The following is a 17,886-nucleotide window of genomic DNA, read 5'->3' as shown; positions in this document are numbered from 1 at the left end:
AAGCCATGGACTGAAAGGGCTCTGTAGTATGGTTCCCACTTGAAGAGTGAAGAATTGCATTATTCACTCCTCCAGTGCTTACAATTATCTGTCATATCATCTGTCTGTCAACTGAAAGGTTTACGGATAGTATGCTCATTTATACTGGCACAAACATGACGAGAACAGTTACATTATATTAATTTATCATTACCCTCATTAAAATTATGTTGATAATAGGGTTGTTCCCCTTTTTTCTGGTAACAAAACAGGTGTTAAGATGTTAAAACACCAAACTGAAACCTTTTACAAGGAATTATGTTGTTTTCATGGCATTGAGATGGTGAGTTGCAGACAATAATTTCAGAAGCAGTGGCTCCCAAATATTGACATTTTTTAAATGTATTTCTGTGCTTCTACGTGCTGAATAGAGCACAGTTAAAAAAATGCCTCGTGAATTATGTATAGCATGTACAATGAAATATAAGATGCAAGTCAACAGGCCTAATGGTGATTGCTAACTCAGTCTTATGATTATGGCCTGCTATTGAATATCTTTTAAACTGTTCTGGCAGCTGTGTCAGTGGGCAGAGGAATTCTAAATACACCATATGTAAATTTTGATTTAAAGCTTTCGTGACTGCAGTAATTCATATTCTTAGTTTTTTCGGTAAAGTCACGTTGAAGAGAAACAACAAAATAACAAAATATATATAAAACAATAAAAAATTCTCACGACGTTTCGACCATAACTCAAACGGTCATCATCAGGTGTGTCGGTTTGCATAAATTTATTTTGAAAACGGCATATTTATTTATATATATAAAAATAACGTTTGCGTCACGCGCAACGATGGCAGTTTGCCAGGACTAGTCCATCTATTTTTTGAAAAGAGGAGGGGGGAGACGAAATTTGTTTTTATGTAAGCTGTCTGAAAGGCACTGTAAGCGTGAACAATCAATCAAGAACTGAAATGATTTATCAAATCTTTCCAATGATTGCTAAGATAGAATCCATCTTCTCGGTTGAAATTGTCTCTGTGTTTGTATATGTGGATAGCCTCATGAACGAATCTCTCATGGAAGCCAGATGGCTTACAAAGAACCTCCGTCTTGGAAAAGTCAATGGCATGTGAGCCTACTGAATTAGAACAATGATCTGCTACGGCCGAGGTGTTGGTCCTACCGTGTTTAAGGTCTGCTTTATGTTCACGAATGCAGATTTACCATGGAAGTCGAAATAGATGGCAAGATACCTTTTTTGGATGTCCTAATTAAAAAGAGACCTGATGGTTCAATGAGCCACTCTGTCTACAGGAAAGCTACCCATACGGATGCTTATCTGAAACCGGATTCCCACCACCATCCATCACAGAAGAATTCTCTCATCAAGACTCTGTATCATAGAGCCCAATGCATATCCGACCAGGAACACATAAGCAGTGAACTCAAGCACGTACACCAAGCTCTTAGGGCTAATGGTTACTCCGACTATACAATCCGCAAAGCTATCACTCAAACCATGAAGAAGAACCCTCTTGAGGAGCCTTTCAAAACCATCACTTTACCCTACATTGCTGGGATCACAAAAAAGATCTCCAAAATCTTGAATAAACACAAGATCCAGGTCCGTTTCAACACATTACATAAAATCCGTGATCTGGTTCCGTCTGTAAAAGATGTGATTCCGGACATACAATACCCTGGTGTCTACAAACTAAGTTGCCTCTGTGGTAGTAGTTACATTGGAGAAACCAAACGCCATATCTCGGACCGCATTCGTGAACATAAAGCAGACCTTAAACACGGTAGGACCAACACCTCGGCCGTAGCAGATCATTGTTCTAATTCAGTAGGCTCACATGCCATTGACTTTTCCAAGACGGAGGTTCTTTGTAAGCCATCTGGCTTCCATGAGAGATTCGTTCATGAGGCTATCCACATATACAAACACAGAGACAATTTCAACCGAGAAGATGGATTCTATCTTAGCAATCATTGGAAAGATTTGATAAATCATTTCAGTTCTTGATTGATTGTTCACGCTTACAGTGCCTTTCAGACAGCTTACATAAAAACAAATTTCGTCTCCCCCCTCCTCTTTTCAAAAAATAGATGGACTAGTCCTGGCAAACTGCCATCGTTGCGCGTGACGCAAACGTTATTTTTATATATATAAATAAATATGCCGTTTTCAAAATAAATTTATGCAAACCGACACACCTGATGATGACCGTTTGAGTTATGGTCGAAACGTCGTGAGAATTTTTTATTGTTTTATATATATTTTGTTATTTTGTTGTTTCTCTTCAACGTGACTTTACCGAAAAAACTAAGAATACACCATATGTGTTAAGCAATTTTTTTTGACACCGAGTGTTTTTTTGTGGACTACGATTTGTTTGTCATCGACATTCCATCCGCAAAAAAACACGTCTCACTAAATAACCAAAATGCAATGAAATATCTTCAGTGAATCCAGTTCATCATTGAGACATGTTGTGGTGGCACAGTGGTGAATGCACTTTACTATAAGCCCAGCGACCTGAGTTTAATTGCGGTGCACGGCTAACAACAGTGGTGAACAATGTCTGAACCGGTCCTACCCTGCACCTTCAACAGCCTGCTCTGACCAGCGTGGTGAAGTATGGTCAAACAATCCCCATAACCGAAAGGTGTGGCGAGGCCTTCATCCAGCAGCGGATCAACAAAGGGCTGTGAAAATTAAATACGTTAAATATTTAGTTACTCCACCTGAATTGTGTTCATCTTATGTCTCACAAAAAATTGGTGGCACATGCCTGTAATCCGGCACTGTGGAGGCAAAGGTTGATGAATCACACAAATGTTGCAAACATCGTTTCTCATGGGCCTCGGTGTGCTGTACCCTGACTCGCCAAGAGGAGGTGGTACAGCAAAATGTTGACTAATCTCCATCTGTTCCATTTGTATGGGATTGGTGTTGCTCCATCGCACATCTTGGGTTTTCTCCGGTTGTTCCAGTTTCCTCCCAAAGGAAACACTCATTAATTGGCTGAAAACATTCATATATCTCCATATATATAAAAAGGCAAAGTTGTGAATATGTGTGTCTGTTCAAAATGTTTAGCGTACTTCCCGACATGCAACAAATTTGAAATTTGCCATGAGGGTACTTTCCAGACTGTACACCATGCAAAAATTATAATACACGTAAAATTATAATAATACACACAAAATTATAATAATACACGTCAAATCTGTCACGTGACCTGCGCATGTGGAAGTGTAACGCATTGTAGTGTAGTGGTTAGCGCGACCCGAGTTCGATTCCCGCTCACGGCCACCACCGGTGACGATTATTTGAACCGGTTCTGGACCTCCCCTAGGTCGACTCAGCCTCAGCCTCAAACGAGTAACTGGTGTGGTGTGTGAACATCGCCACTGGGGGGACAAAGGCGGCCGGGCGTGGTGAATCCAAGTCCCGGGCAAAGCCGGGTAGTACAGCTAGTACTATATAATTGTATGCACCTCCGTGTGTCATAGATTGTACTTATGCATGTTGAACTTCTTTCGCACCGTACGTAACCAACCGTGCTAATCTGGGGTATTGTGCAACGATGCAGTTTAAATGACGCGATATAAAAACACTGATTATTCATTTTTATTTGGCATGTAAATTTTGTTTTAAGACCGTCCTATTTAATGGAAATTGCGTAGTCAGCTGCTTTATAGATGGTATAATGTTGTATTATTGGCCCATAGAGATGTCAATTTAAAAAGTCAGCTTGACTTTCAAACGACACGTATGCGTATTGTGAGACCAAAACATTAGACTGAAAGCACGTTTTGTGAAACTCCCCTTGTGCTGCTCATGCTGGGTTCAATGTTCAAAAGTGTACACTGATTTATAGTAGAATGACGTTTAAAGAATGGCATCTTGTGACTTCATTCAAATTTTAAATAAGTGAGGCTGAATTGCACAATTAACGGAATACACGATGTTCTGCTTGCATTGCATTGAAGGATTTTAATAATCTCCCAACACAAATGTAATAGCAGGCATTGCATAATTTAAAGAGGAATACCCTATAATGCTCTAAACTGTCAGTACAATCTGATTGAATTTATTTGTTTCCATTAAATAATTAAAGTGAGGGTTCATTGCAGCGTCAACTTCCAATTTACAAAATAAACCTCGCTGTGTCTCATGATTTGTTTAGGAGGATTCTTATATTTTGATTTAAAGCTTTCGTGAATGCAGGGATCCATATTCTTGGTTCTTTCGGTAAAGTCACCACGTAGAAGGGAAACAATAAAATAATAAAACAATCAAATTCTCACGACGTTTCGACTGCAACACAAGCAATCATCACACCTGATGAGGATTGCTTGTGTTGCAGTCGAAACGTCTGAATCAGTACACTACATGTGTATTCATGTCCCTGTTGGCTGACAACTCCAATAGTCATATTATTTGATGCTGAATTGGCAGTAGTGCACAAACACACTTACATACAACTCAACACATTTGTCAATAACACTCTGGCCTCTAAAGAAAGCATATATATAATAGGTGACATTTTGTTCAATGGCCCTTTTTCATAGCACATAAATAGGTAGGTCAGAGAGACAGAGTGGATAATCAGTTTGGAGACTGCACCTAACACCATGGAGCTTGCTGAGAATTTTTTTCTGATATGTTTTTTTAATTGGCATATGAATAGTTACCAAATAGTAATTATTGGATAACAGACAAAACCTTCAATTAATGAAAGTATTGCTATTACCCTTTGCGTTTTACGAGATAATCCAGAACAAGAAAATTAAGATAAAAGACACAAAGCCACCTCTGCAATATTGCTTACATTTTCAATGTAAATGGCATAAGGTTGAAATAAAATAGTGTGAGTCTGAGTTTGTACAGACTGTAGCTTCTTCGTTTCTCAATTGCTACTATTTACCTTACCTGACCATTTATCGCACACTACCTGATATATTTACATCAAGGTAAAGGCGCAGTCCTGCAATTACTCATACCACTGCTGGCAGAAGGGCCTGTATTACTGGCAGCTCTAGAGAACTCATCTGGAGAGGGGATATCTGAAACCTCACCATTGTTACAACTGCCACGCCAAGAGATCGAATCAGCGACCTCTGGTTTGCAAGTCCAGTGTGTGATCTGTTGCACCACAGCATACATATATACACACATATATACAATATCTAATAAAATTTTGATTTAAAGCTGTCGTGACTGCAGTAATTCATATTCTTAGCTCTTTCGGTAAAGTCACGTTGAAGGGAAACAACAAAATAATAATATATATAAAACAATATATATTATATATAAAACAATATATATTTTATTATTTTGTTGTTTCCCTTCAACGTGACTTTACCGAAAGAGCTAAGAATATGAATATCTAATTAGCACATAATTAAATGGTGTTGACTGTCCAGAAATAATTGTTTTTACAGCCACCCTTTTCTGCAGATAAGTTTAAGAATACAATTATGTCAACGATCCCAACAGAGAACAATGCTGTCGAGGGAAGCATGTTGAAAGTTGTGTGTGGCTTAGTAAACAAGTCATAATACCCAGCGTTAGAGCAATGATGCAGTCTCTTTGGAGATTGCTGGCAAGAGTTACAGAGCTCACAAATTAACGAACACTTTGTTGGCTTTTCATTTCATGTTTCATTTTTACATTCATTACTGAGTAATTGTGAGCATATGCCATATTTGTAAACAATTAATATACTGCATTATTAAACGTCTATACATATGATTAACTGCTGAATTGAAATGTTTATACCTTTTAAACATATCTATTATTTTCATACGAGCCAATTGATTAATTTGAGAAAAAAAAGTTCTTTAATAGAACCCAGAGACAATAGAGTCCGAGTATGTGTATTGTTAATTGAGATGCTTGTGGATTATACCAGCTGTGGCCAAAGGTCTTGACCCTGAGCCACATACCAGTACCCTCATATGGCCACAAAACACACATGACATGTATGCATGCACTCTCTAGTGGGCAGCAAAGCCCATTAGCTGAAAATGTTTTTTTTTAAGAATGGAATTCTTTGACAAATTAAGGACCTTTGCCAATTTTCCGAATTAAGTGCTCTTGCATGGAGAGCTGAAGCACATCTCTTACACCGCGGCTAGCGGTTGTAACAAAACTCAGGGTGCAAGCGCTGAACGGTTCACGTGGTGTGGTCACACGGTTGGTTTCTTTGCACCAGTTGGCTGTGGACGTTTGAAGTTATAAATACGCGAGAGAGCCCTGGGAGTACTCGTGTCTGGCTCCACCGCCACAGCGGTGAGTGCCCGAAGCCACTCCCACTTCCACAGATGTTCTCCTTCAAATTAAGTTCGATTGAAAAGGATGGAAATTAGCTGCATCTCTGTGATGCGTCACTTTAACAACCCGACAGTTGCATGTGGCTCGTGAGCCGAAATTTGGCCACCCCCAGCTTCCACTGAAACATGCCACGGATGACGTAATGACAAGCGTTGGAAGTTACCTCCCTGCAAGTTCAGTGTAAACGCTAAACTTTTAAAAAGTGGGAACACATATGCTTTGGGTCTTTCGGTAAATTCACGTAGATAGGTTCAAAGAAAATAACAAAAATATATTTTTTTAAAACTACGACGTTTTGATCGCAACACAAGCGTTCGTCATCAGGAAGAAAAAATAACCTATCTACGTGACTTTACCGAAAAACCCAAAGAATATGAATTCCTGCAGTCACAAAAGCTTTAAGTCAATATTCAGTTTACTACATTTCGTGAGCGCCTGCAAAGATGGCCCTCAGTTTACAACTCATCAGCCAGCTGGCCCATAAGCCAATTTGTTTATCGCATGGCTAATTCACTTTGACCGGATGAGTATATTTTAAATCCACAAAAACATGAGCTGATTAAACCTCGGAGTAAAGTAAAAAAAAACACTTTTAATCAAAACATTGTGAAAGATCTGAAAAACTTCCAGTGACTTAATAATTGCTATCCAATTTTACTGCTTATGTAAAATCAATAAGTATATATACGCAGTGTGCCTTCTGGTGCTTTGCTATATAATTTATGGAGGTTCATAGATGAAACTATGTTTTAGTCATCATCATGAAGAGACTAGATGGCTTTGATTGCCATGATTTATTTTGTAATCTAATTTATGATTAAACCATTAAGTTTATGTTATCATTCACTGATCACTGCACATGTACATTTTTACTGCATTTGGTTATTTTTAGTATAATACAATAACAAAATAGAAAACAATAACCTAATGGTTACTTATGAACAATTACAAATGTGGCTGTCAATGCAATTTTCTAGTGAGCTAAAAGCTAGCATTTAAAAGACTTATGTTGCTCTTTCTGATCCTATTTTTTTTTTTATGGGAGCGGTCAAAGGTGTTGAGGTAAAATAATGAAACAAAATAGTGGCGCATTGTGTTACGTTATGCGGCACTGTTTACCGTATATCGTTACCTATGACAGTACCGAGACTTATCTGGATGATGGCAAGTCACGAGTGGCCACATAACACAAGCCTTAAAATGATATCCACCTGTGATCCTCTCATGAGCTATGGTGATTCCCAGAGTACAGATAACCTTGAAGGGTTTTGTTACGGTGCCCTGCATTTTTTCAAGATAAAATAAAAAATATGAAATGTTTACGGATTACGGTTTCGATCAAAAATATTTGTTTTTGTATTTTTTGAGGGGGGTATAGGGGTGGGGGCTGGGCCACAAGTGGTTACTGCACCGCATTATTAAACCTGCTGACCCCGAGTTTGATTGTCGGCCGTGTCAAAAGCGCAGCGCTTTCACCAACCAGTACTGACCGGTGTGGTGAAGTATGGTCAAGCAGCTCTCATGACCAGCACGGCACAAAGAGGCCTTGATACAGCAGTGGATTGACAAAGAGCTGTACGTTGTTAAATGCATTATTGAAATGTCATTATGCATGGTTATACAGTGTGTTAATTTAAGGCAGTAGGTGATAAAACTATATTTCAAAAATAGCTTTTTTTCAACACCACTGTTTTAAAGATATGTCCATAGCATTTATATTTTGTAGTAAAATTATTGGGTTCATTTCCCTAGAAAATGTAAAGCGGATGCAAATATGTTGCGTGTACTAAACACCAAAATTAAAATTTCAGTCTATGACATTTGATGTATTCCTTTTGAGTCAGTTGCTGACATTTTCATGCACATTATTGCTTGTGAGACTTTAGCATGCTTCTCCTGAGCCTCGAGCATCACAGCGTAATGGTCACGGCACAGGCAGGCGGTGGTTGCTATGCATGCCTGTAATCATGCGTTGTGGAGACAAGGGTTGGTGGATCACACAAACGTTGTGAAACTCCCTTATCGTGGGCGTCGAGATGTCATCACCTGTCTTGCCAGGAGAACGCAGTACAAAAAATGTGGGCTTCACCTGTTCTATCTGTATGGGATAGAGTGTTGCTACCTTGCATGAGTGGATTGCTTGGACAATGACACCTTAATATATAGATGACTGCAGAGTTTGGGGGAAGGGAAGGGGAGTGTTGTATTACATTTTTTTTCCATTTGTAATTTGCTTTGACGATGCTACAAAAAATGCAATTTTCACATATGCTACATATGATTTTCACAAAATTAAAGCGGCCTGCTGCTATTATAAAATGACGGTGGAGGATCAGTGGCACCAATGGTATTTTGAGAATTTTATCCCTGGTCCAGCCCTCACCTGACTCATGCTGATCACCATCACCATGGTGAAATATGGTCACGCAAGACCGATGTGGGCTGGGCAGTCCTTCATCCAGCAGTGGATTGACAAAGGGCTGAAATTTAAGACATCTGTTTTTATTTTATTTAAGAGAGGTGCATACATGTTCACATCTCATGACCACACAATTTATATGTTTGCATATGCTGATTAACTAATATGACAACTGATGCAAACACAGAGATGCATGGGACACACCTTTTTTAATGAATTGCTATTTTATATCAAGTGAGCCAGAATACTGTGACTGCATTAATTCTACGTGGATTGCATTTCTAAATTATCTGAACTACAGCAAGGGTTCAGTAGACTGTGCTTCCATATGCAATGGACAAAATATGTTCACAATAATTATTTATTTAAGTTTAAAAGTGGTGGCAGTAAGTAATAATTCAGTAATATTTCAGTGGATACCGTTTATTTGCCTCATTATCTAGCCACACATTTTCATTATGGCTAGGACACTGGAGTTGAAATTCAATATTCTGACGTGAAAGTTGAAAAAACGGGCAAGTTTTTTCAATTACTCCCACCCTGTGGCCACCCAGCAGTGATTCGAGTTAGTCAATTGGTAGGTCACGTGTGGTACATTGACGTGTGGGTACTCACACCTCTTCCAAGGCGTCTAGCCAGCATGGAAGAATAGGCCAAGTGCCCTATAAAGGCGCTCTCTCGAGCTCCCAATAGTGGAGGCCTTTCTGCCAAGTGTCATGAGCAAGACATTTCTGGACTGTACCTTCACGATAACCAAATCTGTGTGTGTGTGCTGTTACACTTTAAATGTTATGCGACCTATGCAGCTCTGCATACGTGCGGAATGAGCGGTCCTTTGGTGGCTCATAAACAAACAAATCTTCCTACTTCACCAAAACCTCTCAACCTACCCCAGGGTATTGATCGGCACTTGAGCAATGTGCTATGTGGAAAGTGCTCTGCAGACGTGATTTACACTCTTGCCCCTCTCGATTATAATTGGAGATAGATGATGCATGGTATGTTTGAAGGGTTTAAGATTTTTACGTGTAAAGTGGATTGGAAAGTACAGAGCTCCAAACGCAACCCCCTACATGTGCATGCTCCCTGTGCTGCGTTTGTATTGCTCTGTGATCATTCTTACCTAGCCAGGAAGTATTGAATCACAAACAAATGACATGATTTCTAAATGCCATTAGGTTAACACATGCTAGCAATGCATTAGGAAAAAACAAAATTGTTTTACACAGTGCCCAACTATCCTGCAGTTAGCAGAGATCCGGTATTATATAATTTTGATATTATTTGCCTGCGTGTCAGCAAAAACCTTCAACTTACAAAGCATTGCGTTTCTGTGATCACAGTGGGGATGCTGCCAGAGTGTAATAGACAGCACATTGCACTTGCAATAATCTAGAGATTGCTGGCTCATTCTTCCGGTGTGGCAGTTTAAACAATGGCAAGTTTCTAAAATCTCCCCACTTCTGTCCTCCAAACAGCATAAATGGTGCACCACAGTTCGTTGATCGGCAGGTCGCCTGTGGTGGCATAAAGTGGACACTTCCGCATCTTCCAAAATGTCTGGACACTGTGGAACAGTTGGTAAAATAGCCCCTCGATCGAGGCTCTCTATAGAGCACTCTCGAGCAATTGCAGGGCTGCACCTTTATCCAATCCTTACCTATGTCCACAGCATTTTATTTCAACACAAAGGATCGGCTTAGCATTCGGGCTTAATCCCTTTAATATTAAATTGCCAGAAATGTTGCCATCCGAGATATTAAAAAAAAACCCTGTCTTGTATTTCCTCACCACAAGATGCATTACAGTGTTTCAATGTATAGTATGATTTCATGATTTTTTAGATTATCCCTTTAACATTTCATTGGCTGTTGCAATTGTCATTTTACAAGAATAATTTTTGGAACTGAATTTTCCATTACAACGTCAACCTTCAAGTTCTGAGTTCAGCTCATTATCAGTCTTCTCACTTCTCTTTTTAGCAATTTAGTTTTTTTTCTCACGGGAATATATTTTTGCGCCTACAATGTCAGCTGGAAACGGCACTTCCCTTGCAGGCTCAACCTTCCTTCTACGTTCTCATAGTCACGTCAGAAGCTATTAGTTGGAGAGGGCTAAACTAAAATGTGAAAATTAATCCAATTAAGCAATGAGTGTCGCAGCCTTTCCTCATTTACACAGGAGGTTGGGGGGGGTGGTGAGAGCTGGAACAGAATGCACACTAGACGTGCGCAGACCTTATCGTTACTCTTCCCGTTTCACGTTTGATAAAAAAAAGAATCAAGATAGGCTGTATCGTGCCACCTCTGAGTTATTGTTTGTCTCCCAAATGAACAAGGTCATGCTCGTGGATTGCCGCTCGCGTAAGTGTCATTTCTTGCACCCTCGCATTTTAAACCTCTATTTCTTCTGATTCCGTTCCGACGATGTACGTGAACCGGAAGAATATAGAAAATTACTTTATTGCTACCGAGGCTCCCACAAGGCCATGCGGGAGGGCGTGTGGCGCAGTTTGTCGCCAGCTGTCGTAGAGTGCGGTCGTGTCACTACAGTTCTCTGCGGTGAGTACAATGTCTTAAAAAAAACGGCTGCGTCATGCCTCTCTGAATAAAATTAACGCTAACCGCTTGAGCGTTCCGAGATTCAGCGGTGAATGGGACCCACCCTGTAACTTGGAATGGGAAACGGGTTAAATGCAAGATAGTGTATACCTGTTGGGTAAACATAAATATGCCTATAGGCCCAGTTGTACGAGAGTGACCAATGGCTCTTAGCAAAGACTCTTTTCATGACATGGGCATAGAGGACGGTTATGAAGCCATTGCTCAACTCTGCCATATTTTTTTGTATTCAATAGGGTTTCAAAATTCAGCAGCAGTTTCACGCATTGCGCCGAAATAACAACTGGGCACACGTCTTTAAGTGGGGAATGAGGTCAATTATTTTCAAGTTCTGGACCCGGATGACACAACTGAACCACGGTGTGTACTTGTCAACAGACATATTTTAAGGGTTTTTTTAAATATCATAAATGACCAAGCAGTAAACACAGCCAGCAGAAAATGTAACGGTTATTACCCTCGACACAAAATGAAAACAAATATGCCTGTAAAACCTAGTCAATGTATGTATTCACAAAAAAAACACTGCTTTTAAGTGAAAGCATTTACACTTTTTTTCGATGCTCTGCCAAATCAATTGGTCGTTTTATTCTTGTTTCGTTTACTTTAAAATCTTCTTAACAGCTAATATTGTACTGGTATCTAAAGAGTATGTGAAGTTATAATATTTCATTAGTGTCAGAAAGAAGTGGTGGTGGAGTTATAAGCACACTGCACAATGAACCTGATGATCCGAGTTTGATTCCTGGCCATGATTAACGTCAGTGACGAATGATTATTGAACAAGTCCTGGCCTTTAATCCACCTCCACCCAAAAACCTTCATCAATCCACATTGACCACATAGTTGAAGTATGGTCAAACAAACTCCAGAATGGACACAATGCGGGGATGCTTTCATCCATGCAGTGGATAGACAAATGGCTGTAAATACATTGTATTAAACTTGTTAAATTCTGAGCGAGTGATGGACAAATATGTGTTTCTCAAGTGTGATGCCAATGAGAGTGCATTTATTAACAATTATGACAAATACTGTGCCCCTACAAATGACCCCTTTTCAGGATTGCAAAGGAATTATTATGCCAACAGTCACAGACAGCGATTCTAAACAATTACAATGTGATCGTCTGTAACATACAGCCCCCATTAGCAAATGCCATACTTAGTGCTCTTTCAGGAATATAAAACCTAACAAGTTGTTGGAGTGTGAATGGTAGGTAGTGAGCTTATAATCTGTGGCATAATATTACTTGGGGCGGTGCAAGTGGTAACGCTTGTGGTCTCACAGAAAGGTAGAGCTGGGTTCGATTCCCAACTCAGGTGCCTCTGTGTGAAGTTTCTATGTTCTCCCCCTGTTCTGTATGGGTTTTTGCTCTGGGTTCTCTGGTTTTTTCCCATTGCCAACAAAAAAAGCATATACAATATAACTGGAATTACTCAAACGCCCCAATGCTGATAAAATAACCTGCAAATTGTTCAATCGGGATTGCAAATAGCAACATCGCCCAACTACTGTGAAAACCGGGCAGGACCCTCCTGAAAAAAGAGTTTTGTGACTGCAGAGTGAGCCTTTCCTGGGTAAACAAGTGGGAAAAAATGTTTAATATATAAATTGCTATATGCCACAATACAAAAAAAAACTGTCCGTGCTGTTTAATGATAAATAAAATGTAGGTTTTTTTTTAAATTCTAAAATCATATTTATATACACATAATATCACATACACTTTTGTTTTAAGTTTCTACCATGAATATACATTGGATAAGTACTACTTTTGTTTTCTGCTCAATTAAATGTATTGAAGCTGGCTGGTGGCAGAATATTATTCTATTATTTGATTTATGATGGTGTGGGATTTTCTAATTTATTTTTTTTGCACATACTTGTCCTGATCATGACAAATGTTGGCTTGGTAAATTATACCTAGATACAAATACTCGACAGTTTGATAAAGTGTTGTTACCAGGCACCAGTTTACTGCCTATACTGCATATGCACAACACCCATACAGAGAAACACATAATAATTTTATTATACAGCACACTCGTTTCATTTTCAAAAACATCTTTAACATTGCCAGCACTGCTTGCTCCTGTGTTTCATCAGAACATTGCATTATTGATGTTCAAAAATGGTAAATTTCCCATATGTAACCTCCTAGCAGGGGATGATGGATAACACACTGAACTTAAAGTACAGAGTTCAACGGTTCGATCTCTTGGTGTGCCAGATAAAACAATGGGCAGATTTCTAAAATCCACCCCCATCTGTCCACCCCACAGTAAAAATTGTACACCGCAGTTATTTTATCTGCAGGTTGGGTGTGGTTCGATAAAGAATGACTACTCTCACTTCTTCCAAGACACCTTCCTACGACGGAAGAGTAGGGCAAACACATTATTAATAGCCCTCTAGGTCTCTCGCCAGTGGAAGCCCTTCTGCTAGTATTGGCATAAATGTATGTGGGACTTGAACTTTTTTCCTGAAGCATCCATTTTCATGCCAGCACCATCTAGAAAGTGCATACATTTCAAAAGTTCCGAACTAACATGTGGAAGTAATTTCTGTTTCTGTTAAATTATTTAAATCACGGGGTGGCCCATGGAGCAATTAAAGTTGTGTACCGCAATTTAAAGTATGACATACAGCAGCAGCAATTATATGGGGTTTCCACACGAGGTATATATATATGGTCGAGTGTATATGAGTGTTCATAACAAACATGGGGCGGAAGCGGTGATCCATTGTTTAGCGGATTGTGCTATGAACACTCTGATCTGAATTTGGTTCCGAGTCACGGCTAACATCAGCGGCAAGGGATATCTCAACAAATCCAAGGCCCCCAAACCTTCACCAACCTGCACTGACCGGTGTGCTAAATTACAAACAACCCCGTGACTGGCATTAGCGTGGGAAGGCCTTCATCTAGCAGTGAGTGGATTGACAGAGGGCTTTAAGTTGTTATTATTAGTATATAGAAGATATAAGGGAATGTATGCCCGGAATGCAATGCTTGTGAATGGAATGGTGTCCTTGCTTCTCATTAGCATCTGTCGTGCGCGGCTGCTTGTGCCAAGTTAAGTGAGGGTCATAAATAACACTGGCAATGATAACACAAGCATGGCTATAGAGAAAGCACATGGAACCGTTAGGACTTTGGCAAACAGTCGGTGACATAAATCCCACAGAGTAGAATGCACGACCACGAAGGTGACATATTAATGATCTTTTTGTTTAATGGGTCAGGTACACCTCAGCATAGGATGAGCTTATCTGAATAAAACACAGGCTTTTGGCGTTATTAATAATATTATTATAATTTACAGTACTGTCAATCCACTGCTGGATGAAGGTCTCCGCCGTGCTGCGTTGGTTTGCAGAGTTTGTTTAACCCGACTTCACCACCGTGGTTCGTCACGTGAGAGGGCCGACCTACGGGATTGGAATAGAACTGGGTGGAGTATAAAGGAGAGCGATGTGGGGTGAGGTCGACAAAAAAGTATAACGGCAATACAGCAAATATTGCGGTGTTTCTTCCGCGGCATTACCTGTATATGATGCAGGCACTTTTGCGGCAAGCATCACAGTTGGTCATATCCTGTCCAGAACGATATGATCTGCTGCAACAAAGCAAAACGCACATCTTTAGCAATGGGGCACACTCTGCTCTTTTTAAAAGCGGTGATTCTGGAAGAAACTGGTGCGAAGGGCAGGAGCTATTTAACGGCGATACAAAATGCTTTCGATCATTTGTTTACTTTGTACATCAAGCAGACCTTGCAACTAAATGCAGACAAAGGCACAGAGAGAGACAGAGGAGAGTAGAGAGTAAAATCAATAATTTAATAATCCCACAAATTGTATCCAGTGTTTAATCGCTGCTGAACACCAACTCATTTAGGCCATTAAAATCTTATATTTATATATTGTTATTATCATTTTATAATTGGCAGATGCGAAAAATACAATGTTGCGTTTGCAGAAAAGGATATATTAACATCCGTATTGATAGATATATATAGTGTCTAACTGCAACTGCATATGAAGACGTTGCGCAAAACAGTGGAACGTGGGCATCCTAGGCAATGGAGGCATATTTACTTATTGTCTTCAGAGGATGGAGACAGTCACTCATTGGTAAAAGAATAGAGGAAGGTCTTGAGGCTGGACCTGAACAGGGGCAGTGGGTCAACAGCAAAGGATCGCCAAGGGTGCCAGACTATGGAGGCAGCAGATGAAAAAGAGTGGCCTTACACTAAAACGTCATGAGCAGAACTTTGTTCTGTCTCTCCGCATACAAATCGACATATGTTTTGGTTAATCAGCCTTTCCCTGGGCCAGTGTTAACCTTCTATGCATCACCAGCCATGAGGCTTGTAAAACAAATGCTGCCCTGCCCATTTACCAGACATTATTGGCAAGAGTACTCCTAATACACCATGGGACCGCATTCAACGCAGGGAGCAATACCTACACGTACATTGTCTCGATTAGGACAGGCAGCACTCACCCTTCTTTGTGGGCCTGTACGCGCTCTAGCTCCTGAATGACGCTGAGCAGCAACTTGATGGTGTCCTGGCTGGCTCTGAGGACCTCCTCCAGGGTCCGCAGTTTCTTGCGTAGCTCCTCCACCTCCTCCCACGAGCCTTGTAGGTCTTTACTGCTGCCTCGTCTCTCCTCGGCGGACTGGTGGCTCTGCTGCTGCTGCCGCGTTACATCATCCCCCCCGGCTGCCGATGTCTGGTCTTGCGAACTTCCTCTCGCTTGTCGACTCGGATTGTGCTTTGGGTCCTCGTCGCTGTCGATTGTAATCAGCTCGTTCAGATTGTGATCCTTGCGCAGCAGATCCGGTGGACAGTCATTCTTACAGGGTGATCGATTTCCCGTGCCAAAAGCCACTCTATTTGGAGACGAGAGATTATTGGCCTCTCCTTTAATCGCTAATGATTCAGGAGTTTCCACCTTGAAGTCTTGTTGAATGATTAACTTTTCTGCAGACAGTTTTTGAAAATTCAGCAGTTCTTCTGATAATATCAGCGGGTGCTCTATGGGTTGCCTTGCTATTCTTGTTTGTGAGGGAGCCATGTGGGATGTGAGTGTTGTGATTTGTTCAAGCACCGCAACTGCCAGCTCTGTTGCTGTTGTTTGCCTTTTATCATTCTCTGCATCGACAGATAGGGCTTTATCTGATTCTGAATGTAATTCTTTGCTTGGTTTGATGTGTTCTTCAGTTTCACCTGACCCTACCCCATGTGTGCCTTTTTCATTTTGAGCGGAGGAGGCCTGCTTGTTTTTAGAACGCGGCGAGTTGACGGCGTTTTGATCAGCTTGACCGCATCCTGCAGGAATTTCAGTCTTCTCCGACAAGTTATTAAGACGTCGCGACGTCTGCTTTGGCTCCTGACAGCCGGGGGGCTTTAAGTCATCGCTTTCCGTACGGACGGACACATTCTCCTCGATTCCAACCTGCCGTTCGGCCGAGTGGTGCACGATTGCAACCTGGATAGAGTTGGAGCACACTTTGGTCGACTTCAGCCCGTGCCTCGACGGCACCGTCAGAGCCTGGCGCTTGATCCAGGGAGACGTCTGAATTGCCGTCGATTTGAGAGCCTTCGAGGGCTCAGCGAGCTGCAGTGGGCAAGAAGACACAGGCATAGGTGGAGCGGCAACATGCGTACGGATGCCCGGTAGCTTCAGGGCGGCCCGCTGTGCCGCGCCCCCCCCCAAATCGACCTCCACGTGGCACTCCACCTTCACGTCCGACACGTCCTTGAAGCGCACCTGCTGCACTTTGCTGCGCATCTTGGTGGCCGTGGCCGTGGCTGCTGCTGCTGCTGCGGCTGCGGCTGCGGCTGCGGCGGCGGCGGCGGCGACAGCTCCCCGTCTCTGCTCTTGCTCGAGCAGCAGCTGGCTGGCGGACTTGAGCACGGCGGGCCGAGCCGTCACAAACACGGGTCCCAGGCGGGACGGCGATGGGACTCGGACGCCTTCTCTGCTGGCCATGCTTGTTGGGGGGGGGGGGGAGGTTGGCGGGGGGGGGGCGCGCGCTACAACGGCGTTCACCGTCGGGCACTTGCCACTGCAGCCCATTGCATCTTGGCTTTGTCACATCAAAGCCGCTGAAAGTGTCTTCGCAAAATCGTTCAACGGGTGACGCTTTCCAAACCCTTTGCTAGAGCGGACAACGTTATGTACGGATATATACGCATCGTTTTTAGACTTTTCCACGCGCGGTGCTGTGGACATGATAATGTTTTGTTACGTTAAAATGTACAGGTATAAATAATTTTTCATCTTTATCGTTACTTTCATGCATGTGTTTTCACGTGTGCCTAGAAAATTGGATTCTCAGCCATCCCCAGCCCCAGTAGGTTTCATAGTTATGATTTCTTCCAGTAGAGGGTGCACATGAATCATGGGGTCAGCACGTTGAGAGAATCGGCTACTACTTCTGACTTTTGTTTTATCACAATTTGACGCTTTACACACCACGGGCAGGACAGGAGGCGTCA

At 41.5% G+C, this 17,886-nt stretch overlaps 2 protein-coding genes across 9 annotated transcripts in view; one reads left to right on the top strand and one right to left on the bottom strand.

Annotated features, from left to right (window-relative positions):
- LOC116941304 (dedicator of cytokinesis protein 1-like) overlaps positions 1 to 17,886 on the top strand; it is a 227,278-nt gene that overhangs the window by 93,695 nt on the left and 115,697 nt on the right. The gene's annotated exons all lie outside the window — the stretch shown is intronic.
- Positions 1 to 17,886, bottom strand: part of LOC116941306 (uncharacterized) — a 32,355-nt gene that overhangs the window by 13,294 nt on the left and 1,175 nt on the right. For 2 of the 7 annotated variants that reach the window (XM_076066330.1, XM_076066332.1), the window contains exons 2-3: positions 15,885 to 17,378; positions 14,923 to 14,994 (exon numbers count right to left, since the gene is read on the bottom strand). In XM_076066330.1, the coding sequence (XP_075922445.1) occupies positions 14,923 to 14,994; positions 15,885 to 17,378 (1,566 nt within the window). Of the gene's footprint in view, positions 1 to 8,553; positions 8,812 to 13,237; positions 14,807 to 14,922; positions 14,995 to 15,884; positions 17,379 to 17,886 lie in introns of those variants that run through there. The other 5 variants (XM_032952219.2, XM_076066333.1, XM_076066334.1 and 2 more) reach the window with 5 other exon arrangements.

The sequence above is a fragment of the Petromyzon marinus genome, chromosome 11, assembly GCF_048934315.1.
Source record: "Petromyzon marinus isolate PM22_M1 ecotype Great Lakes invasive population chromosome 11, UKy_Petmar_22M1.pri1.0, whole genome shotgun sequence".
Lineage (NCBI taxonomy): Eukaryota > Metazoa > Chordata > Hyperoartia > Petromyzontiformes > Petromyzontidae > Petromyzon > Petromyzon marinus.
The sequence above is the reverse complement of the archived record's forward strand: the minus strand, read 5'-3'. Positions and strand labels throughout refer to the sequence as shown.